The 25,885-nt window shown below is 47.8% G+C and overlaps 1 protein-coding gene across 5 annotated transcripts in view; it reads right to left on the reverse strand.

Moving 5' to 3' along the window:
* bcor (BCL6 corepressor) overlaps nt 1-25,885 on the reverse strand; it is a 44,329-nt gene that overhangs the window by 13,229 nt on the left and 5,215 nt on the right. For 2 of the 5 annotated variants that reach the window (XM_042425761.1, XM_042425765.1), the window contains exons 1-7: nt 19,866-20,478; nt 9,685-9,766; nt 6,212-9,400; nt 4,709-4,765; nt 4,053-4,212; nt 2,560-2,901; nt 1,171-1,455 (exon numbers count right to left, since the gene is read on the reverse strand). In XM_042425761.1, the coding sequence (XP_042281695.1) occupies nt 1,171-1,455; nt 2,560-2,901; nt 4,053-4,212; nt 4,709-4,765; nt 6,212-9,400; nt 9,685-9,687 (4,036 nt within the window). In that variant the 5' untranslated portion in view covers nt 9,688-9,766; nt 19,866-20,478. Of the gene's footprint in view, nt 1-1,170; nt 1,456-2,559; nt 2,902-4,052; nt 4,213-4,708; nt 4,766-6,211; nt 9,401-9,684; nt 9,767-12,245; nt 12,333-19,865; nt 20,479-25,885 lie in introns of those variants that run through there. The other 3 variants (XM_042425763.1, XM_042425762.1, XM_042425764.1) reach the window with 3 other exon arrangements.

Genomic DNA, 25,885 nt, shown 5'->3' on the forward strand with positions numbered 1-25,885 from the left:
CCCATAGTGACTTGTGCGCACTCATTCACTGCAGCAAGGACACTGCTATGAGTAATCTCCTTAAACAAATGTGGCACCTGTCTCGTTTCAGCCTCTTATAGTACATATTTACACAAAAAATAAAAACCTGCCCTTGAAACCACAATGTCAAAATGGTGTTTAATAGCTTAATGGAAAAACATTTCTTTCTGAGGATCATTGCAAAGCATTTCAAACTACTTGTGAATGTGCTACAATACAACTTTTAGAATAAACAGTCCATTAAATCAGTCCTAGGCTGGGAACCAATGAGAAGGAAAGTGTTTAAAAGTGCTAGCACTTTCTATGTAACTTCTGTTGAGAAAAAAAAAGGCCTTTTACAAGATGAGATTCTTAATAGAGATGAATGTGTTTTATCTGATTAGTGGAATCCTGAGAAAAAAACAACATGAAAAAGGAAAGATTGCAGCCCTGACAGACACTCAGTGGAATAAAAACATTCATTGTAACAACACGGCTGTTGCTAGGGTGATGTTATCTAAAAAGGTGAAGGCAAAAAAAAAAAAAAAATTTTCAGTGGCCAATCAAGGCCTGTGGTTTCTGCAGGAAACATAAACCAAAATCTCCCCTGATTTATTCACTTCCTTTAATCTCTCTCCTGCTCTTATTTTCTCCTCTTTCTGTGCCTCCCTCTGCCTCAGTTTGGGCACATGAATAAGGGAAAGCCCTGGTTTTAATAAGTCAGCCCCCACACACACATACACACACACACTCCCCGCCCTCTCTCTCCCTGTGACTGGTCTTGAGGGGAAAAAAGAAAAATCATTGATCAGACATTAGTCACACTACACCTGCCCACGCATATCTCTACCAGCCACTTCCCTCATTCAGTCTTTCATCGCTCTCACAGAGCGCTGTAGACCAGCTGAACAAAAAGCCAAAACCACAGGGTGGGGGGATTTTAGCTTTTGGTCCCCCGGTCCCGTTTTTGATTCTCTAGCCTGTCCCCTGGCAGAAGGAAGCATCCCCTACCTCATTTCCTCTGCCCCCTCCCCAAAGGCTCCCGGGAAATCCCCTAAAGACAGACCGCTCAACAAGAAAGTGAAACGTGAGCCAAAGATAGATTTCCGTTACCCTAGCTGAACTCAAGAGATACAGCCGTGGTTTGCGCGGCTGGCGGCGCATTCCTACCATTAAGTAGCTTCTCGCAGCCCCATTTCCTGTTGATCTCGGCTCTCTGCGCTGAGGCTCTGTCCTCTGGCTCCCCGGGCCTGATCTTTCGTTCTCGTACACCCTGGGTCGGGGCTACCATTCGTGGCTGGGGCCATGCTCTCTCCTGTTTGATTTGAGAGCAATCAGGTGAAGCTGCTCCGGCGGCGGGCTTGCTGAGTCGCAGTCCCTTCAGCTCGATGCGAACTTTGAGCTTCCGTACCTCGTCGTCATCTTCTTCATCAGCGCTCATCTGCTCGCGCTCATCTGCAAGCAACATAACAGAATTTGTGTCATTTGCCGTCTCTCATTCACACGCATAGCTATATTGCAGAGAACAGTTTGGTCATGATAAAAACCTTGAAGCTCAACAACTGTAGTGGTTTTAATGTGTCAACCACAGTTCGAAGACTAGGTCTCTCTTGGTTTTATACAAGTCATTAAAAACCTGTGGGATATACTCAGAAATGCATTGTGGGCAAGTTTAAACCATAACAGTTTTCTTCTAAGTGTCTATGAGATAACATTGTGGACATACAGGGTTCCCCCCTGCAGAGATATTACTCACTTTCTTCAACACATTAAAGTACTGTATGTACATTCATACATACTGACCTGCAGACAACTGAGCACAAAGAACAAAGGGCATTAATCACTACATTCTTATGGCTCATAAAACCCCCTCTAAGCCTTACGTTTAACACACACGCACACAGGAAAGCGAGGGGAGAGAAGTCAAGAGTCGGGCAGAGAAACAAAGCAATAAAGACTGGAGAAGCAGAGGGAGAGCCCTCCCCCCTCCTCCCCCCCTCCCGAAATTCACGGGGGACGGGTATTTGACTCGTCTGCCTGTGCCGGGGAGAGCAAGCACGATACCGCATGCCAGAAAAAAAAAGGAAACCCAAACAGATGAGGGAAAAAAGAAAGGAGATGAAAAGAGAAGAAAAGAGCAGCTTTGAAGAGGGTGGGTAAGCGCAGCAGAAGAACGGCAGAGCTGAAAGAAGAGAGAGAGAATGGCTGTCCCTCTTCCTCGCTTCTCTCTCAAAGGCAGGATTAAACACTTCTCTGAGCTGGCTGCCACACAGAGCGAAAGATGGGACAGAGAGTGGGAAGGGGGAAAAAGAGCGGGGGTTGTTACGGAGTGAGTTTAAGGTGGAATTGATTGGGAAGGAGGAAGCAACAAAGGGAATAGACTGATTTTTTTTTTTTTTTTTTTTTAAAAAGAACAAGGGATAAGACTGGGCTCTGCAACACACCAGATGAAGGGAAAAGTGGGCAGAATTAGAGAGATGCACAGAAAGCAGATGACTAGAGGAAAATGGGAGTGGCATGTGGCAAGTGACGAGGCATGTACAAAAAAAAAATTCTCACCCATAGAAATCCTGGCTCTTTTCTCTGGGTGGGACACCCTCTCTCCCTCCTCCTGCTCCGTGTCCTCATGCTCCACCTTGGGGCAGAGCAGACGTTTCCTGGTGGGTCCAAAGCCAGGACTGGCCGCCTCCTCAGGGTGGCCTTTTCCCACTGTCAAGGTGGGGGGTGTGCAATAAGCTCCCTCAGACTCCCTCCCCACCTTTCTGGCTCCATCCTTTAGCCCTCCTTGGCTGGCACTTCTGGCCCTGTCTCTGGCCCCCTGCCCCGGGGACAAAGGCTCCCTCTGGCCCCCACACCTCTGAAGGACTGGAACTCTGTTGTTTGTGTAAGCCGGTCGAACACCTGAGCAGAGACGGTTGGATGGAAACGGGGAAGGGAGAGTGGGCAGAGGCAAAATAAGCAACAGAAGATGAAAGGGAGGCAGACACACAGGGAGAGAATGCAGACAGACAGACCACAAACCAGACAGACAGACAGAAGGAGAGCAGGGAAACAAGGGGTGGGGGTGAGACGGGGTGGGGGATTGACAGTGGGAGAATGCCAGTTAAACACCAGCCAGCTTTTATTCTGCTTTAAAGACAGGCAGTAAAACTTTGATGGGGTAAAGACTTTTTAATCTGATGTGAGCCGAGCCAGTGGCCTGACGGTTCAGTGCAGCCTCTCGCACTTCCACAGAAGAGAGGCAAGAAAACATCCTGCGCACTCGCTGCGCATGGCGAATCCCATCCCTCCCCCCCCTCCCCCCCCCACACACACCCACACCCCCACACCCCTCTTCTCTGTCCTCCCCCATGGCATGACCGCACCACGCCCTTCTCACATAGAGCGTGACTCTACCCCCCTTTCCCCTCTCTCCCCGACTCCCTCTCCCTCTCTGTCTCTCTCCATGCCATAATTAGGCTCACACGTCAGCCGCGGCCTCGCTCCAACACACAGCTGGGCTCCCAGCCAACGTAACTATCCCCCCTCCTCCCCCTTCCTCCCTCCCTCCCTCCCTCTCTTTCCGTTGCGCTCTCCCATCCGCTTTCACCCACTAACTCTCCCCCCGCTTTCTCTCTTTCTCTCTCTCTCTCTCTCACTCTCTCACTTGCGCACTCACGCAATCTCTGCCCCTCCTTCTGCTCTTGCCCTCCCTCTCGATCGTCTCTCCGCGCAGATAAGCACAAAAGGCTTCTTGAAAATAAAACTCCCCCTCTCTGTCTCTCTTGCTCGCTCATTCGCTTGCGCTCCCTAGCTTGTGGAAGCGAGTGTTTGTGTGTGTGTGTGTGTGTGTGTGTGTGAATGTGAGTGGAAGAGTCTTTTTTTAGAGTGACCCGGTCTTGCCTCAGCATTTGCTGCAAGTGCATGTGAATGTGTACGCGCACCTATTGTTTGTGTGTGTGTCCCTTTCTGAGTGTTCATTTGCAGAGTGGCTGTGTATGTGTGTGTGTGGCGTGCACTACGAGAGAGAGAGTGAGTGTGTGTGTGTGTGTGTGTGGTGCTGGGTTACTCACCCTCCCTCTCTCCCTGCCGGGTGGTGTGTTGGCAGTGTTCCAGCACTCGCTCTCTGCGCTGGCCGTCTGCCAGCTCCCGTCCTGCTGCCGGGGCAGACACACACACACCGCCGCCCTCCTTCTCCTTCAGCTCCAGCTCCGAGAACCGCATCATTGCCCGCTGTGTAGACACACACACACACACACATACACAAATGCAGAGAAAGCCCATGAAAACCACTCATCATCTGCCCACGCCGCACACACACCTCTCTAAGCCTCAATCTGGCCTCAACAGCTACAGAAGCAAAAATTGCATCAGAAATCACATTGTCTCAAAAATCAAAAGAAAATGCCAAAGAAATTAAACCCACACACACAAACGCACACAGAACAAAAAAAGGTAGACAGGTAAATAACAAGCATGGCATCAAGACACAGGTTAGACTACTGCAGCCACTGTGAGTCCATGCGCTCTGGGGCTTAAGTCCTGGCATCTCCCTTTCCTGAAACATAAACATGGCTAGATAACATATACATCTAAGCCCTGAGGCAGAGAGTGGAGATGAAAAAGAGGAAAGAAGGGAGTGGGGAAAAAAGCAGTGTGCAGCGATACAGAGTACAAAGGAGACAGAGCCCATCAGAGGCAGATGTGATAAGAAATGTAAAGAACTGACCTCCCAGTTAGCTGCAGGTTGACTTATATTACTCCCCTCTCGTGATATGACTTCCATCTAAGCAATTAGAATGGGGGGGCTCAATATATCTGTCCATCATTTCATCTTTTTTAATGAATTTATGTTATGTTTCTCCACATGTTTCTTTACACACAATAGGCAGCCACAATCCCACAAAATAACACAATCAAATTAAAATGACTCAACAGGTCAATTAACACTGCATCAAAACTATCAAATAATTTCTGAACTGACGAATTTGAAAAAAAGAGAATCGAAACAAGATGTTCATTCTAAGCATGATTGATATGATAATCCAGTTTTAGCCATCTCGTTTATTTTTTTTTTTTCCCAAACAGACTTCCACATCTAATTTTTACATGTCCAGAAATAGAGCGTTTGATAGCTTTGCATTGCAGCTGTGCATTGACAAGCATGACACAGACAAAACCACAGTTTTCTAGGGTGCGTTCACAACATAGACAGACATGTGCAACCTAGTAACATATCTGCCTCTGAGTCAGTGGATAACAAAGCATAGGGTTTGTTTGTGTTTTTATGCTGAATGTTGAGCGTAAGGAATCAGAGATAACGGCCTAAAACAAATAGCTCAATGTGTATGTGAATGACAGTGGACAATCTCAAAAGTGTAGGGGATGTTGCTGTAATTGTGTGTTTATAGCTGTAGTGTGATGTGTGTTAGGAGAGAGGGTCTTTTAGCCAATGGGGTGAGGAGAATTTTGACCTTGGACAGCAACCAGGCAGGGCAGCATAGGCCATTAGGGGGAGGATAGCGACTGGCGGAGGGGGGGCATGCAGACAGCCTAAGAGGAACCCCAAAGAGGGCAGCCGCTGGTTTTTTAAGCACACTACAAGCCCTCCACTGCCCCTCACCTTAGGGTTAAGCATAGCCAAAGGCAGTGTGAACCGTGAGGCTGCCACAGTCATGCTCTGAAACTATTTGGCTCTATAGCACAGTCAGCACTAACACATGCTTTAGCCCCAAGGCAGTCACACAAGGACAAGCACGTACGGACACACAAACACGCACGCACAGAAATAACCTTTACAATGACTGCTCACTAATCAACATACAGAGATGGCAGCCCTGGTTAACCTTTGAACTGCCCTCCCTGATAGAGGGCCTCAACTGGCCTTGCGCTAGCTCACTAAGACAATGATAAACTAAGGGGAAGGTCAAGCCTATGGGCAGGACAGTAGCATGACAGCACTTATATTATTCTGTATTGTGTTGTAAATGCGGAGTATGCCAATTTCATGCAGGGTTTGTTCCACAGGCAGTTCTGAATATTGCAGCAAGGGAGTAAAGAAAGTGGTGGCCCTTTGGGGTTTATTCCTGTGTGGATGTTAGAACTGAAAATATGTTTGAAAATGTCTGCACTTCGGAAATATTGGTCATAATGACCTCTCCCCAATTCACTACCAACTTGAGCACAACATAGCCTGTACTGTATATACACACACAAGTGTTAATTGCCTTACCTGCAGAGCTCTCTGTTCACGGCTCAGCTTGCTGGAGTCAGCATACAGCTCAGTGGTGACACATTTAAAGCGGTCGCCAACGTAGCCTGAGGAATTAGCAATCCTCTTGGCAAGACTGGATCTACGAGAGCCTTTAGATGAAGCCTGGCAACCCTCTTCTTCGTCCTCATCCCCTTCTCCTTGAGACTCGCCTAGGTCAACAATACTGTCTTCCTTTTCAGTCTCTCTCGCACACAGTCTTTCCAGGTTTGACTCTGTCACTGCATCTGTATAATGCTGAGTGAAGTGCAGATCCCGACTGTCCCTGTCCCCTTTGTCCTTACCAGAGCTACGCTCCCCAGATGTACGGGCACAGCGCAATGTGCTCTGGTCTTGGTCTCCAGGGTCTGGGCTGGGGCTTTGTTCCTCGGGGCTCTCCTCAGCTTGGGAGACCTCCCCTGGAGAAGATGGGGATGTGCTAGATGTCACCCCAGGACAACCTGTGTCCTGAATAACCTTTGGTTTCCCAAAGGGAGTTTCTGGCTGTCTATCAGTGTGGTTGGGCTTCAGGGTGGGGCTCTGTCCGGAGTGGACCGGATAAGGATGGGAAAGGTGGTGTTGGTGTTTTGGCTCGTAGTCAGTCTTTGTTGGATTTTGGTTACTATGACAACATTCATTTTGGTTAACCTTAGTGCTGGGCTCAGCAGAGGGTTGTTTGTGGACTGTTGGGGTAGATTCAATATCTGTGTCTGAGTGTACGAGGTCAATGCAGACAATCTTTTCTCTGTATGTTACAGAGGAAGAGGGGGTTTTGATTTGACTTCCACCCTGTCCTTGTGCTCCTGTTTCCTTATCAGACTTTATATGGTTCCCTTCACCCATCTCTTTCCCAATGTTTTGATCTCTGTGGCCCCCACATTCTTCAACAGCTCCCCAGGATTTCTCCTGTCCTCGGGACTTTAGGCTTGCGTCTCCCCTTTCTGACAACTTGTTGTCAGAGTGAGGCTGCATCAGGGGATGGGCCATCTCCTGTGAGTTATAAGTGAGGTATTCCCCTCCTGGACCAGCTGGGAGGTTGTGGTAGGGTAATGGATGTTTTGCTGCCAAGTGGGTTGGGTAAAGGCTGTTGCTGCCCAGTAACACTGGGTGAGGATAAACTGGGCCTTTCCCTGTGATTGGCAGGGAGTGCAGTGCCATGCCATCAGGGATGGGGTAGTGCAGGTATCTATTGGCGTAGGCCAAACTGTGGTTCAGGTACGCATCACTTTGAGGAAGGTAAAGGTGGCCAGTAGGGTGACCATTCTCTAAACATGGCCTCTTGTATGATGACACCTCTGGAGTCGTTTCACCTCTCTTGGCAGGCTGGGAGGACTTTTCTGTTCCCTCTCTGTGGTGACCTATGACTGGTGGATGTTCTGATTGGCTGGGGCTGTGTTTGATCCACTCACCATTGGGTTTGGGAGAAAGAGCCCTGGAGCTGACCAGAGAAGAGCCAGAGTGTTGAGTGGAGGGAACATTATGGTTGGACTCCCCAATCCTTGGACAGGATGAGCTACGTTGCTGAGGCAGTACTCTCTCCAGACCCTTGTGTTTGATGACAGAGGGTGAGGAGCCTTTGGCTTGTGAAAGTCCCAGGTCTGTGTTAGGCCTTGGAGAGGGGGGCAAGCCTGGTGTGTGCTGTGTATGGGAAGGAGACCGGCTAGGTACTACCCAGGACGAGTGCAAAGTGCTGATCATCTCTGACCTCTCAGAGACCTTTGAAGAAGTGCTGCTGACCACAGAGTGAGGGTGGGAGGAGGGAGAGACGGACAGGTTTTCCTTTAGGAGCTCCCGGCTAGGGGGCAGTCCATAACGTCCTGATGCTATATTGTCCATCTTAACTGGGAAACCATTTGGTGGCAGTCCAAATTCCAGTATTCTTCCAGACAAATCCAAGGGCTTCTCTGCTGAGTCTTTGGTTGCTTGGGATGGGTGAGCTGGCCTATCAAAATTAGGTTTGGAGGGTGACCGGCTGGGTCTCCTCTCAATCCCAACATTTCTGTGCTCAGGCACCCCATCTCTTTGCCTAGGTTTGTGGGGGCTGGGCCGGGCAGGAGAGGGCTGCTCTGATGCCATGCTGCTGACAGAGAATGGATGAGGAATAGACTGCGTGGAAGAGGATGAGACAGATATTGAAGAAGTTGAGGAGGTGGGAGGTGGCCCTATCCTAGCGACTGGCCTTTGTAAATCCAGTGAATTGTCAATGAGAGCAGGAGGTGGGGGAGGTTGTGGGAGGCGAGAAGATGCATGAGGTGAAGAATCAGTAGGTAGACTATTATTATTCCCACCACTGCTGCCACTAGTGCTAGTACTACTGTTGTTATTGTTGTTGCTGGAGCCGTTCCTGGAAGGAGGTCTGCTTGGTCTACTGGTCCTGCTTGGGGACCGGTCCCTGTCTATAGCAGCCTGATGGTGCTGAGGATGAGGGGAAGGTTGGTGAAGCTGCTGTGCAAATGGAGGTGCAACACCAAGCCCCTTGTCCTGGCAGTGTACCAGCGACGTGGGGGCCACTGTGACTGCAGGAATCCTCATAGGGGGTGCCACCAGGGGAGAAGAGATAGGAGAAGGAGGATAGGGGGGCATATAGTAGAGCCTCTCAGCAGCAGAGGCAGCTGCAGCTGGGTTAACATTGCCCCCCTGGGCTGCACACAGAGATGGGTAGGCCAGGTGCTGGGGAAGATAGGGGTTGGGTTGGCTGAGCAAGGAGGCTTTATACATGTTTAGAGCTGCGTACTTGGATGAATCCATGAAGGGATACATGCTTGCTTCAGGGTAAGGGTTGAGCCATGGCAGGCGGAGGTAGCTCCCACCTGCACTTGCCAAGCCCAGTTCAGATGCTTTTTCCCCAGGCCCTACTCTGCGTTCCAAGCCTAGACCTTCAGCTCCAGGAATCAGCACAGGCTTGTGGAGACTTGGAGGGATGCCCTTGTAGAGGCCCAGGTATCCGTTTGTGGGCTTACGACTGTCCAGAGGGCTATCAGGCTTGTAGATGAGCTCTGGGAGACCATCCCTGTTATAACTGAGGGGGAGGCCAGGCGTCTCTCGGCTCTTCTCCGCTGGCAGCGTTCTGATCCCTGGATACACAACCCCACTATGGAGGCGAAGACCATCATGCATCAGAGTGCCTCGGTCCAGCCCCATCGCTGCCAGGGGCGTCAACCTTGCATCCACCTGCAGCAAAATGGGGAGCAGCAAAAAGTTAATGTGACTGTGATTACAGGAATCAGATCCCTCAAAGAGACATTGGAAAATATGACATCAAAAGCATGTACTATGAAACAGTACATTACTGCTAAACACAGCACAAAAAGATCTGTCTCTGTGTTTCTAGGTTATTTGCGTGCATACACATAGTGAAACAGACCCAAGTGATTTTTTTTCCAGATAATAATGACTCATGTGACTCATGTGACAAATGAGTGTAAATAGAGCTGAGGACAAGCAGGGGGACTTGCCATGTTTTGTGTGATGTGGTTCCCTTGTCTTAGTTCCAGGTTGGTTTGTGTCTCAGCATCGACATCACGAACAGATGTTGCCCTGTGGAGATGAGCAAACATTTAGCAGTCAGTGTCTTGGCTCTGCCACACACACACACCACAGCTTTGTTTTAATCTGACTGCCCAAAAATGAAGTATCAGACATATTTAAATCACTGGGGCACACAAATCTAAATAACATAACATATACATCAATCAAAAGTGGCACGGACATGTGAGAGTGAGAAGGGTCAAGGTACAAAGAAGAAAGATAATGGTACCGCTAGCTGTAGTCATCACACCCTTCCTCTCACTCTCACATACACAACTCTACTGAAATAGTCACTGGAGATGAAAGCACTGTGTGGGCTCCCCTCCCCTCCCATCCGTCAACACCCCTCAGTAACCCCCCCCCATCCTCCTACTCTCCCTCCTTTGACCCCTATCCTGCCCATCCTGTGGACTAGACGTGCATTGTGGGGCTGCGTCTATTCAGTCACGTTCCCCACACACTGGTTTTTCTGTGCCCTCTTTGACCTGCTCTCTCGGCTGCCTCAGCCAGCAGAGCGAGGGAAGATTATACATCAGAGACCACATCGGTGGGAGACCATTTACCGCCCGCCAACACAGAGCCACAGATCAACAAACACTCACACCGAAGCACACACGCAAAAGTATAGTATGCAAAAGACAACTATGCAAAATTTACAATAAATCAGTTTAGTTTGAAAAAGCAAAACGTAGAGGATACGTATAAAGATTAAAAAAAAAAAAACATGACCATGGAGGGGAAAACTCTTTTTGTGAGGTTGTTTTGCACGAATTACAAGAGTAAGTGAGAAAAACAAAGACCAAGATTTATTTGTGTGTGAAATGCCCTTTAATCTGTTCATGTTTTGTATACATTTGACTTGCTTTAAAGCAATGGAGCATAATGAAGCTGTTAAGGAGTTATAAAATAAGTTACAAAAAGATTTTCAATTATTCATTAATATAACATTTTAAGAAATAACAAATAACTGGTCTTTAATATTAAAATCTGTGTTTTTTATTAGCTGTGTGATGATGAGGCTGGTTTGAATGTGAACTTTATTTAGAGTATGTTTCTTGTAAAGTATGTTTGTGCAATGCCAATTACCTACAACGTGTGTTAATAACACAACACATATGCTAAATGTGGGTTGTGCTGATTTTTATGGACATTTACTTTCAAAGAAAAAAACCCCTCAACAACCCTCAATTGAATTGCAGTGACAGCAAATTTACAGCATTTTTTCCATTTTCTATTTATGTTATGGTGTCATTCTGTGAATTAAAAAAAAGTTTAAGAGCTGTGACAATATCCTATTCTTGCATTACTGATTGAGAATCACAATCTCACGACATAAAACTGAGGTGAGAAAGAATCTGACTAATCAGACTAATTTGGTATTCATGAAATGTTTTTGTACAAACGCTAAAATTGAGATTATCACTGAACATGAGCCTCGAGTCAAGTGGCATCTTAATACTGAGTGGTCTGCTTTATTTCAAGAGGTTGTTTCAAAATCCTCAAACAGGTTAAACAACAATGGGGGGAAAGGTGAAATTATGGCTCCCGCTTGGCAATTTTATTTCTATTGTTTAAAGGAAATACTGAAGTTTAAATATCAGACTCGTTAAGGAGGACATTTTTGCAAGGCCATCCTGATAGAGGAGCCAGCGCAGGAATGAGGTGGGAGACAGAGGGAGAGGGAAGTGCCTTTAAATAGTAAAAGTGAAGCCTTGCAGTGCTCGGCGGTGCTGAGAGCAGCAGAGAAACTCGGCTACTCTATCATCGCACAGAAACGCCTCTGAGCCTCGCTGCCGCGCCACTTTTATTGCCGTGACCCGGGGCCCATTAATCAGCCTGCTGTGGGCCCCTCACCGCGGCTCCTCCCTGCCCCAGTGCCTCCCCCCACCCACCACCACCACAACCACCACCACTACTACCGCCACCTCCTCCCTGCCACAGCTCTCCGGGACCACTCCTGCTTCAACAACATCCGTATCTGACGGAACTGAAACGGTGTGCGTGCGTGGGCAAGTGAAGTGTAGGCTACGTACGAATGCGCGTGAGGCCACGTGTAAGCGTTTCAGCATGCAAATCAAACATCGTTGAGAAATCACACCGCTCCCGTCTCCTGTGTTTCCTGGAGCCACACATGAACCTTCCTCTTTGCCAAGTACACACACGCGCACACACACATACTCTCTCACACACACACAGAGAGAGAGAGAGGCTCCTTTGGCATTGAAAAACTAAAGTCTGCACTCAATGCGACCGAACAAGATAATGAAAAAATAAGCCTCTTATATAAACGCAGATATTTGACATGATGCCTCAACGTGTGGATCTCTCTCTTACACACATGCCTATGTCGCTTTTCCAGATTTAAAAAAACAACAACACACAGTGGGGAGACAACGGAGAGAGGAAATTGACTATTCGAGATCAGTATGACAAAAACCTGTTATTACTTCAAAACGTGCCCACACGTGCTCACGGCCGAACAGTTTACCTGTTATTTCCGTGAAATGAATAGTAGTCCAGCTAGGATGATGGACTGCACCGGGCCTCAAGGTCAACATTGAGCATATGACGGCACACCAATGCATACACCGCTAGGGATAAAACTCAACTGTTGTCTGCACCGGTATGTAGCCTACTGAAAGGGCCACTCAAAACTCGTTAAAACGTATTTGCTTGCACAAAGCGCGCACAGTGGGATGAACTACGCAGTTCGTGCAGCCTGGTAGGCCAATGGTTAAATGCTGTGTGTGTGTGTGTGTGTGTGTGTGTGTGTGTGTGTGTGTGTGTGTGTGTGTGTGCGCGCGCGCGCAAGACGGAAACGAGATGCACGATGCTTATGTGATATTATTAATAATGGTGTCACATTGAGTCGCTTTTAGCCTACACATTTCACATCTCATATTTATAATTCAGTGAGGTGTCTTTTAAAAACCTTTCTATTCAGGAAAGGTTTTTCATCTCCACTCTTGTTATTTTATGTTGTGTGCTGTTTGTGTTTAGCACTGTAGCACTTTGAGATTCACTACGAATGAAAAGTGTGGTACGAATTAAATGCATTATTATTATTATTATTATTATTATTATTATTATTAACCATAGCGGTCGCTGGGTGTTGGGTAGTCTTGCATTAGTAGCCTACATAAACCTGATGCTTTGACACACAAAAAAAAATCCTGCCAAGTGTCACATTATGAGTGGAAGGACGGAGATGGAGACGGGGGGAGAGAGATTGGAAAGGAGGAAAAGGCAGTGTGTTCACGCCCATCCCCGCTGCTCTGCTAAGAATAGTTTGCGCAACAAACAACTCCCGACGGCCGTCCAATCCATCACACTGGCCGGCAGCAGGCAGGCAGGGGGAAGGGGGGAGCGCAGCGGTCGGAGCTGCGTTTATAAACCAGACCGCTGGAGCGGAGCCCCGACTCGCACCATTAAACAGAAAACCACCGGGTGTTTTTTAACGGAACCTCATATAGCTCTGTATTTCAGTATTGTGCCCTTTATGAGAGAGGAGCGAACAATGAAAGGAGACACTCATAGAAATAAAGAGAGAGTGAAGAGGAGAGGGACAAACTCGAGAGAGGCTTCTCCCCTCTTCTCCCATATTTCCTGTCTCTGACGACAGTGACTTGAACTCTCCGTGACCTATACGCACCGGAACAAACACTGGCACCGCTCATCATTTCCTCCAGGGCTGAGGCCTCTGTAGTCCCCGTGCAGCGCAGCGTTTCGTACTGTGTGTGTGTGTGTGTGTGTGTGTGTGTGTGTGTGTGTGTGTGTGTGTGTGTGTGTGTGTGTGTGTGTATGAGGGAGACACTAACGATGGAGTTAGTCTGCAGGTCTGTTCGGCAGTAAAACGGGAAACAGAATGTGGGTCTTGCTGTATGGCGGGAGTGTAGGCGCCCTCTCGCTCTTTGTCCCTGGAGCTCCGCCAGGCTCTCTGAAGCGCAGAGCTCCGATCAGCTCTAAAAAAAATGCAGTGTGACGCAGGATAATCTCCGCAGCGACGGGGGTGGGGTGGGGATAAACGCGGATTAAATGCGGGCGCGCGCGCAGGCATGCACACGCGCACACATACACACATTGCGACGCTATGTGCGCGCCCAAAACGAAAGGAATTCTGCGCACACTGTAGGTGAACAAAATAGAAACCAGCGGGAACAAATCTGAGAGAGAGAGAGAGAGAGAGAGAGAGAGCGGACCAAAACTACAGGCAGACTGCTAACTACACAGCCTCAGGCCCTCACTCTCACCAACATTAACACCCAGCATCATAAAAAGAGAAGGAGAAGAAGAGAACGCGTGCCCAGTTTTAATTGTCACTGGTCATCAGCCCGACGGGTGCCAAACGGTCCAGTTGATCATCTCAATGTAGACTCGGCGCACAGTCTCTGGAAAATTGACACTCATGCTGTTTTAGAGCAGTTCCTGATATAACAAAACTACACAGACGGAGCAGAGACAGAAGGGCCGGGAGAGATGGAGGAGATAAATGCTGGAGACAGGCACAGAGAGCGCGCTGGTGGCGGAGCGCAGAGTTGGAAGGCGCCAGCGGCGTCTCTTCAGCTGTCACATTATTAGCGACCGAGCTGTAAACAAGGGGCCCCTGCGTCCTCCGGGCCGCTGCACAGCCGCATGCAAGTCGGTGCACGGTTCAACCCCCCCTCCCCTCTCCGCAGCACGGCCGTCAACAACGGCGACATTGTGAGGCCCCCCGTGCTGTCACTAGGGCCTGGGCGGCGGCTGCTGAACTGGCTCTATTCATCCCGGGCCAAATGAGGACTAAATGGCCCTTTATGTCACCAAAGGAGCCGATTGTAATGGGGATGCGCATGCAAGAGTCGGCCCGCATTTACCGGAGGTTTCTTGACTTTGATTTGAAATGCTTTCATGTGTTGGATGTTCCAAATGAAAGCACGTGATGCTAAAGGACGACGCCCCCACCCCACTCGCCTACATAGGCCATCACTCCGCCCCCCATATAGGATGAATAGTCTGATTAATGAAGGAGGCTTAATTATTGGTGGTGGTGTGTGTGGTGTGTAAAGGCGTAAATTAGGTTAAATGAATGTCAGTTTAAACAGGTGCTGAGGCGGTGTGAAGTAACCACAGCTGTCACACCTCTGACACATTTCAAGCTTTTAAAAGTCACACATCTTCAGGGTGACACAGTCACCGGCCACTTCATTACGTAGCCTACAACTGTGAAATCCGATACAACAGCTCTGCTATGAATTCTACTTTTACGAAGCTTCTACATTTTCAGTTTTTGTTGACATCGTCAGAAAGGTGTTAATTCTACTCTATATTTATTATTGAGGTCATAGTGGGTGGCGGTAGTGGTGATATACTGGGGTTGGATGGTGTTAATATTTTGACCACTCCACTGACATACATGATGGGGGCAAAATATTAGGAACACTCCAGTACAGCACCACCACCCACTGTGACCTCAATAATAAACATAAAGTAGAATTATCACCTTTCAGACAATGTCAACAAAAACTGAAAACGTTTAAGCTTCGTAAATGTAGAATTTAAGGCAGAGCTGATGTATTGGGTTGCATTAGATTGCACAGGTGTTCCTAATAAAGTGACCGGAGAGTGGAGGAAATGATAGCCTACTGACGTGTACCTAAAAGATTTCATAAACTAAAAATAGAAATACATAAAAATAAAATATACTGTCGATCTTCAGTTGGTGGTATATGATCCGCAGCTCCTGGTCAAAAGCCTTATAGCCATCGTGAACTAAATGATGTGCCATCCAGACAGATAACATTCCTGCTTTGAAGACGGTCGGTGTAGCCTAATAAACTCCTATCGCCATCACCCCGCTGCGCTGCCAAGCGTCTGTGGGATTTCGTCAGATAGATGCCGGAGGCACCGACATCTAAAAACAAACGAGGAGGCCTGATCAAGACGGGGCCTGCAGAGACTCAGAGGAGGGAGGCGAGGTGTGTCATCATTATTCTGCTGCTAAATCAATCTTCCGATAGGCCAAAGCAAGGTCAGTAAGCTAAATACAATCGGAGTGAGATTTTGATTATAGTCCGTGTTTTCCTACTGCATCTATATTTATCTGCAAAAACATTTGTGCCAAAATGTTGCTTTTGGAGATATATTTAACAAACATTTTTATCACTATAGGAAACTGGACTCATACCAAACTAACATGCGTGCGTAATCGGCTGTGGAAACATAGTTTTAGTGTGCCAGACTGTTGCTGGATTAGAGAATTATGTGAGAGGTCTGGTCTAGTGTTCTCGGGCCGTGCTGCCCCTGGTCTCACTCACTGTGCCGACGAAAACGCACCGGGGGCTGACACATCTCTGCAGGGAAGTGATCCGTGCGCTCCAGACCTCGTCGAAACAAAAAGCTTTGTGGAGCGCAGAGAGAGAGAAAAGAGAGAGGAGGGGAAGGAGGGAGAGAGAGGAGGGGAAGGAGGGAGAGAGAGGGGGGGAAGTGTGTGGGGGGGGGGGGGGCTCTCCTGTTTCATCGCGAGGTCCCGGGAGGCCAGCACGGAGCATAGCTTCAATCAAACCGTGACGTCTCCTCCGGGAGCTGCGCAGCGTCTGGAAAACCGATCTCTCCTCGGCTCTCTTCCGTGCCTCCGCTTTTGTTCACACGCACCTCGCCTCAGCAGCGAGCGCAGCGCCGGCAGCGACGAGACTGTTGTTTTATATCCAGGCGTGAGTGAGGAAGAAAAAAAAAAAAAAAAAAAAAAAAAACAAGCGCGACAACACCTCATGTCTCCAGCTGGATATGAAACAAAACACCGTGTTTTTCTTTTGACGAATTTTATTCAGTTCCCTGCCTGTTTCCCCAACACATGAGAGCGGGTTTGATGTAGAAAAGTGGTCCCATGATTGTATTGACGTGCTCTGAGTGTAAGATTCCCCGCGTGGCCCCTATTGATTCCAGATTAGAAAAGCGGACAAACAGCAGGTTAATGGTTTTAAAATGGAGGAGGTATAGTTGTCCCCCTAAACCGCCCCACGGACACATCCACAGTCCCACATCACTCAGCATGACAATATACTCCAGCAGGGTCCGGGCTGGTGCTGCTTTTATATGCACACATCCATAAAATCTCAACAACAACAGAGATTTTATCAAAAGCATACTCTAAAATAGTCTTCCTCAGCTGATTGGAAACATAATATTATTTATTTCACTTGTGCGACTGTCTATATGCGGCACTTTGGCTTATTTCTAATTAGAATTAATTTCTAATAAATGTAATTAGCGCGAAATGAAAACCTCTTTCACCCGCGAGCCCCACTACGACAACTAGTCAGGCTGGGCAATAAAACACTGTTTGTGGAAGGAGTGCGAGCTCCTCTCACATGAGAAGAGAGGAATCAGGCGCGTCAAAATGTCAATCTAGAGTACAGCAGCCCTCCCCCTCTGTGTTCCAACACCTGGAAAACAGATCAGCCCCCATGCGCAGTGACTCCACAGCGCTCAGTGGAAAAATGATGCGCAAAACAGTCCGACGGGGTACAGTTTAAATAGACTCGGCCCACACAAAATGTGAAGTACTTGTTTTACACTTCCACAACACGCACCGCTTTGGGGAACGGGCTCATTTAGAGAAAGATCAGAGTTTAACAGTTGAAAAAGCAGAGTCGTGAACAGGGTTATCTTTGCTTTAAAAGTTTGGGAGGATATTAAAAAAATAGAGAACAGATACGAGGGAATTTCCACTTTTAGTTTTAGTGACAAATCCACTAATGACAGGCCAATCTAAGCCGTGTATTAATGCCCTTCAGGAAATTTACATACATGGCAAACGCCCCCCCCCTTATTATTTCCACCGAAACAAACTAAATTCAAGGGATTAACAAGTTGAACAAGTGACACTAACAACATATTATTTAGTTAATTTGGTAAACAATCACCCACATGCTCTTTAGGAGCGTTGGTCCCAATCTTGAAATTTAAATTACTCCAAATTTCCAGATGTTTGATTTTTATCCTCGAGGCTCAAATGTAAATTTAGTTTATGACAAGTGTCCTTTACCTCGCCATAGCCTACTGATGCTGCCGTGGGATTTAAATACAATTAAGCTTTTATTCTCTATCAAAGCCCCCTGAAGTTGCCTCCACCCCCCACCAGTTAATCCCCCTGCTCTGCTCCCCTCAAAAAAAAAGCTCCCAACACGAGGTCCTGCTCTCCCAACCTGCTCGCGCTCGCGTTATGAGCGATACTGCCTCCGTATACATCCTGCTGTGGATTGGCTGCTGGAGCTGAAGTGGTCTTTTAGTAGCTGCTTCCCTCACTAAGCTCGTCAATGAGCTGGAGCCAGCCAATATGAGGCACATCGATCGTCCTAAGAGAGCGTCCCCTAATTAGTGCCTGTGTGGCTCCAGGACAGGCAGTAGGCTCGGCGGCGGCACGGGAGGAAAAACTCCCCCGATGTGCGCCGCGATGGAGAGCGTGGTCCTGACAAAGGCGTTTTAAACATGGCTCGCTTAAATGCTGCTTTGCTGATCGTGAAACGCGGGCTACTGTAAGCTCGCAGGAGGGCTTTAGAGAATCTTTAGGAAAGACGATTCAGTTTGGATCACATCCAACACGCCTTGCAGCACTTAGTTCAATTAAAACAGCAACTTTATAAGAACTAGTTCACTCTGATCGCTGCCACCCACAGTTGTACAAGGGGGAATATGAGTGTGGAAGCAAACATTAAAAAAAAATTAAATAAAAATTATCAAAAGTTGAAATAGGCTAAGTGCTGAATTGGATCAAAGGCGGATTTAAAAGTGGCTTTCAATTCCTAAAAGCTCACCAGGCTATTAAAGCGATGACGAAGTGACAAAAAAAGTATTTTTAGTATTATGAAAGAGTATGGGGTGACACTTTTTCCCCCCTACAAGAGAGCCGTGCGTATCGGAGCTGCAGGGGGAGGGGGTCCTAACTGGCGCTACGCGGACCCTCTGTGAGCAAAGGATATTCCCCTGCAATGCAAAGACAACAGCAAAGACTGCGTGCAAGAGTGAGCGACAACATATTGTAGCGCAAAGTCATATCGGAGAACACCTGCGAGACTTGGTTGTGTGGTTGTATGTGTGTGTGTGTGTGTGTGTGTGTGTGTGTGTGTGTGTGTGTGTGTGTGTGTGTGTGTGTGTGTGGTGGCACGATGCCAGAGCGGTTTCCATCAACTAGACAGGAAGGTGAGCGGTGCAGTCCCGTCCCCCGCCTCTCTCCCTCCCTCTCTCTCTCACACAAACACACACAAACACGCACACACATTTCCCCCACACTACCTTTGGGACTGATGAGACGACTGACCAACGTCCACTCTGTCCAAACAAAGCACCCACACCTCCCCCAAGAACACACACACACACACACACACACTCAGGTGTCGCAGCAACACACACACACACACACACACACACACACCGCGGGGATGTCCTCCAACTGAACTGAACCGTGTATAAACTGAGCAGCACCGATCGCTTCCCTTTGGCAGGGCGAGGCTGGATTCCGTAACCTTGTTTAGCGCAGAAGCTCCGTGTGCGCGCACGCACACGCGCACATACACACTCCCACCCTCGCCCCACAGGCGCACAGACACCCATAGCCTACACTTCATCGCACCACAGAGTGCGAAAAGCCTGAATATCACCATGGAGGACGGCGCCACTTTCAAGTCCGCTAATCTCTGGGACGTCCTTTTCACCTCCGTCCGGTTGACAGGACAGTTGTTAAAAAAAAAAAAAAAAAGAGGCCAAGCTCACGGTCGGATCATTATGTGTGTGTGTTATTCATCAACCACATGCCATTGCCCCGCCGAAACACACAAAGACCACCCTATGCGCTATTCTTAGAAGTGGCCGTTCCTCTCCCAGTCTCTGCGCACAACACCGGGCTATCGCGTTTGGATCCAAGCCCACAAGAAGACTACTTTCATTTAAAACACAGCACAGAGAACACTGGGTCATTTAAAAACATCGTGGCTGTTGGAGCACTATTAAAAACACACACACACACACACGCACATATATAACACTGGTTTTTCCATCCTCATGCAGGGAATTTCACATCGTCAAACACACATGCGTAAGCAAATACATTTTGGTTTGTCACTGATTGTCTCACCTGGTTAATTGGTGCTAGTTCCAGCCGCCCTCCGCGCACCCCAACTCTAGCCTTTTTCCTGTTTTGCCAAGTTAACTACAAGGGCAGCGATCCGTGCGTACGTAGACGAGCCCGGTTACGGTCCTGTCTGCTGGAGACAGACAATCCCGGCCAAAGAAAAAAAACAACTAAAAGTGTCTAACAGGTTATCCACTTGTCATGAAACAGAACCAGTCTTACATATAAAGCTCTGGGTCTTTGATCTATTGTCTAAAGGCAACTATCATCCTTTCTCCTATATTTCAAACGGACTTTTTGCTGTTGCAAATGTCACTTGGGTTTCCATAAAGCTAAAAAAGATCCTGCGCGGAGGAAAAACAAACGTCAGGATAATAAAAAAAGAAATCCACAATTTCAAAGAAAATCCGTTAGGGTCCTTTAAGTCGGAGAGCCAATGCGCCGTGTGGCCCGGGCCCCCAAAGGATAGTACAGGTGGCGAGGTCGGCGGACTCGCGAAGAAATTAATTCAGCTCGGCCGTACCTCGCAGCAGCGCCATGTTGGGTTTCAGCGGAGCACGCCGTCCTCCGAAAAAGCCCCTTTCTCCCGCTCTCCGTCACTCCATGTCGTCTCCGACACCGGAATCCGTGTCTCAGAAAGGTTGCTGAAGATTGTTCCGACAAGCTACTCGTCCCGCGTTTTCTTCGAGAAGCGTAAAGAACACCCCCGGTCGGAGCCCCGGTTCGCACCGAGGACGCACGGAGCTGTACGGGGAGTGCCGCACAGAATGGATGAATGCTGCCGAGACCGAGCGACTCACTCCACTCCCACTCGCGCAGACTCTACCCAGAAGGCCAGTCGGGAGACCGCAATTACCATAAGCCTCCAGCGCACGGCACTGGCTGCGCACGCACGCACACACAGATACACGCGCACGTACACACACACACACACACACACACACACACACACACACACACACACAAACACACAAGCTCCGCTGAAACTCAAAAACAGGAATAGGCGAGGTTTTAGCAGCTGGGAAAAGGCAGAAAATAAACTAATAATGATAATAATGATGATGATGATGATGATAGCCTCATAGAGGAATAAATAAAATGTAATTAAATAAAATAGAAATGGATATTAGACTAAACGAACAGTGCACAAATTAAGCCAATTTTGACTGTTAGTTTGTGTTCAGAGAGAGCAAAAGAAGTGGTATCATACATCATATAGTCTATTGTGTATTTGGACATTATACAGTATAACCTGTAAATCCAGTTGAGTGTTTAAAGTGGCCCACAATGTCCTCAAATCAGTCCTTTTTAAGCCTAGCTCCAGAATTTAATACACATTTTCAGTATCATTCACATTTTGCTTCCATGATTGAGGCTATGTGCAGATCCAAATTAAATGTCAGTTCAGTTTTTTTTTTCTTTCCAAGCCAGATAAGGTAAATCTGTGAAGCACGAGGCTGTAGAGAGACAGAGGAGGGGGGGGGGGGCGGGGGTGGGGGTGGGGGGGTGGAGGGGGGGCAGCTCAAGGCTGGGGCACATCTGTTAAGGCTCCCATGTCAAGTGAAGGAGGAGGAGGCTATGAATATCAAGCCTGAGGTGTGTGCATCATGTGCCTGCATGTGTGTATGTGGTGTGTGTGTGTAGGAGAGAGAGAGAGAGAGAGAGAGAGAGGCCAGCAGACAGACAGACAGACAGACAGAAGCAGAGTAGGAGTAGGTAAAGAGGGGGACTTGGCAATGGAAGGTCTGGCTGCATTTGCCACAGCTGTTGAAAGTAGGAGTTTCAGCAGACGGTCATATACAAACAAACACAACGCTCACAGAGCACACATGTGGAAACGTTAAAAAAGAAAAGGCTCGTCTTGAAGGGAAAATCGTCCAAAAGTTTGGAGACACAAAGGATCTGCGAGATGAGAAGAAAGGGAAGGAGGGTGGGCGTATTCATGCATGAAACAGAATAGGAACTCCACTTTTTCTTTCTGGACTAAACTCCGCGGTAACTGCATCATACATCTGAGTTTCTGTGAGCAGCAATTTAAAAAGCCTTTCTCAAAACTTTAATAAATCCAGGGCAATTTGTTGGGCGTGTCGGCTCTCTTTTACAATCTGAAAATGCACAGTCCAGTGGATTTTGTAAAGATATCCGTCCACACTGAAACACCTAATGGTTAAATCTCTTCTTCCTTCCTCTTTTTTCTCTTCCCTCCTATTTACATATTTTTCTGTTCCTGTTGTCAGACAACTAAACAAGCATAAAATTGTGGTTTTCTTATAGATGCTACCCGTTAAACAGGCAAACAGTATTTCCTGCAAGCACTGCTGTGCTAAGACGTCAATCAAATCGCAGTTTTAGTGATCACAGAGAACGTTAGAAACCAGGCATGCCTCATAGTTTTCCAAAAGCCCTGTTTTCAGATTTAAAGCCTCAAACTGTTGAGACTGTTATTAAAAAGCTCAATTCTGGCACGTAAAAATGCTGGTTTGGTGCAGACAAGGAGCAGAATCACTGTTTTAGGTATAGGGCCATATGAACATATGAAATTCAAGTATCTGGTTAAAGGGACAGGAGTGGCTGACATGATGGACTATAACAAGTGCCATTCATTCATTCTTTTTATTTAGGTTTGAAGATGGTGACAGTGTATAATATACTTTGATAAACTATAAACCTATAAAAGAAAACACAGAGAAAAACTTACCACCACATGCAGTCATATTCCCTTTTTGTAGGATGGCATTGTTTATCATTATGTCATGCAAATGGATTTGCATGCAACTTAGTGGTAACAGTATGCAATCAAAAGTTGAAACAGTGATGAAACTCAAAAAAAAAAACAACAACCCAGCATCAAGTGGCTGCAGGGAAATGAGGATTTAGAGGATTTTTGATTTGCACTCTTGCAGCCAAAGCCATTTTTGGTTCTTCTCTTTTCTTTCCCAATACGTATGGCACCATCTTTACCAGTGGCAATATGAGTGCAATGCTCTTCACATTGGCCACATACTGTATGTCTAATTCACTGCCCGGGATTGCGCAGGTATGGATCCAACCTGGCAACCCCGCTACACAGGGCCCAAAACCCTTGTTTGTATTGTGTGTGTAAATACTGTGCTATAAAGAGATTTGATGTGTGTTGGGACTTTTTCCTGGTCCAAATCGGATTCCTATCTGTCTACAAACAGTCTGAGAAGCTGCTTTATTGTAAGGCACAATTTAATATAAACCACAAAAGTCAGCAGTGACATGGATTTCATACTGACTCCAGCCCTCAGGAGTTAGGCCAGGTTTGTTGACACCATCACAAATAGTGCTTTTCTAGATGAGTGGACACACACTCGCTCTTTGCTTTCCATGAATTGAAAAGAAATTGGTCACACTGTGTTCACACTTAAGGTTAAATCATTGATCAAATCCCTTTTCTTTCCAGGTACGTGATGTCAAGCGAGATCTAACTTTTTAACCTCTGACCACTGCATGTATCTGATAAAAACACACTCACACTGACGTCACATACGACTAATAATGAAGCTGAAAGGTCAGATGGTTGTTGGAAAGACACTCGAAATGACAGCATACCACACAAGGTCTTCCTCGACCTCTTTCCCTCCTGCTCTGACTCAGAGGGAGTAGAAAGCAAAAGGCTCTCTCCATCACTCACTGGAAACTGGATTAGGATGAATATTGCTCTGAGGTACTGCCGGGCAAACTAAGTTTCTGACGCTCACCACAAAAACGCACGGTTGTAGATCCAGAAAAACACCGGAGAGAGACACAAAAACAGGTCTGGGGAGCGAGCGCAGGCCTTTTTATGGCTGCACTTTTACGACTGTGTGTGAACTTTGTGGTTTGAAAAGCCAGCCTGAGAACAGCATGTGCCTTTGAACCGCTCATGTTTGGATGACGGCGACGAAAAACACGCTTAAATCTGTGATCCCATCCTTCTCTGTCAGGTTGTGTCTTGTCAGGGACTCATGCATTTGTGTGTCTTGTAAAAATCAAAACAGCGTGAACACACACATATGGGTGCACTCCGGTGTAGAAGGAGCCACACTCTGGGAGGTCACAGTGATCCAGCCATCTGCTGTTGCAATCAGACACTGAAGCGGTGGACTGACAAACACACGCATATGCATGGCAAGTTCACATGTGCGCACACACACACACACACACAAAAACACACATAGGCTACACACCTTCGGCACACATTTCAAGAGCACACGTTTGGTCAAATATACACATGCCGTCCTCAAACAGAAACACACATATGAAACCACACACATGCACACATTTAGAGCTGACACACATTCAGAAAGGGCTGGCTGCCAACACACAAGCCTGCACGACACTGAATTCACATTCACTCACACACACACACACACACACACACACACACACACACACACACACACTCAGTCGGCAGGCTCAGATTGCAGGAAGCTCTTTGCACGCAGCTCAGTCCACAGCAGCCGGTACTAATCAGCACAATCCACCTGCAGATCGTTATGGATCGCTTACTGCAACTCACACACACACACACACAGGCACACGCACGTACGTACGTACACGTACACACACACACACACACACAGGCACACGTGCACATATGTACAATCAATAGATCTATGCTTGAACACGCACAAAACTCAACACAGTCCACATTCATGAGTCATGGTGCTGATTGTTCATGTTAATCTAACGTGCCATTAATATGTTCATGCATGAGTCCTCATTGTGTATTTATGATGAGTTTACAGTGATCATAATCTTTTGTTTTAATTCAGTTTTCTAATCTATCATTTTTCATCTCCAGAGCTCCAAAGGTTCATTTAAGGACTTGAAAATGCTCCGATACAGGCTACTGAAATATCAACACAGCACCACTTTTTCCTCTTTCTATACACACACACACACACACACACACACACACACACACACACACACACACACACACATGCACGCACGCACGCACGCACCCCCACCGGTGTTGTAGGGCTAACCGGTTCCCCACAGGCGCGCCACGCTGCGTTTAGCGCGGCCTCACCGGGGATAATTACAGCCTGGCGCGGCAGGGCGAGCGTGGCTCCGAGCCAAACACTGCTCGCGAGAGGGAGGGAGGGAGGGAGAGAGAGAGAGAGAGAGAGAGAGAGGGAGAGAGACCAATTATTGAAGCACTGAGAGACACGGACCTATAGATTAAGCTCTAATCAATAGGCTGCTACATTCATCGATACAATCAATCAGTGGGCCCGTGACGCTAAAATAACCAATGCGATCAATCACACTCTTATTCCGACCTTGGGGATCATAATCCCTTCCCAAAAAAGCGCGGACAGAATTCTTCTTTTTAGAATAAAGATTAAAACCTTCAAACGAGCCTTATCTGAGAGGAAGGAGAAGCGGTGGCGGCTCTCAGCGCAGCACAAGAAAGACCCCCCCCACACCACCACCACCACCACCGCCACCGCCTCCCTCTCCCCCTCTCCTCCCTCCCTCCTTCTCTCTCGTCTGTCGGCCTCTGTCGAGTTCCGCTCATAACCTCGCCACCCACCCTCCCAGTTCCCCGCCTCTCCCTGCTTTCCGCTGCTGGCGGGGAGCGCACACACACATACACACACACAGAGACACACAGAGGGAGACACACACACCTCTTTATAGCTCTCTCGCTCTGACACGCACCCACAAGCATGCACAGTCGTGCACGCGCGCACGTACACACACAGGCAGGCAGCGTCAATAAAAAGCCCAGCGCTGTGAGAGGCCGCCGGCACTCCACTCCCCCCCCCCTCGTCCCCCGTCCCCCGTCCCCCCTCCTCCTCCTCCTCCTCCTCCTCCTGCCACTGCGATTAGCGGAGGCTGGCTGGCTGGGGAGAGGCGCCCCTCTGTTATCTGGGGCGGTGGCAGCCTGTGTGTGTGTATATGTGTGTGTGTGTATGTGTGTTGAGGGAGAGAAAGAGAGAGAGAGAGAGAGAGAGATTAATTTAACTCTTTCCAGGCCGGATCGCAGCGCTGGAGGCTCCGCTCGC

Source organism: Thunnus maccoyii, chromosome 11 (assembly GCF_910596095.1).
Source record: "Thunnus maccoyii chromosome 11, fThuMac1.1, whole genome shotgun sequence".
Taxonomy (NCBI): Eukaryota; Metazoa; Chordata; class Actinopteri; order Scombriformes; family Scombridae; genus Thunnus; species Thunnus maccoyii.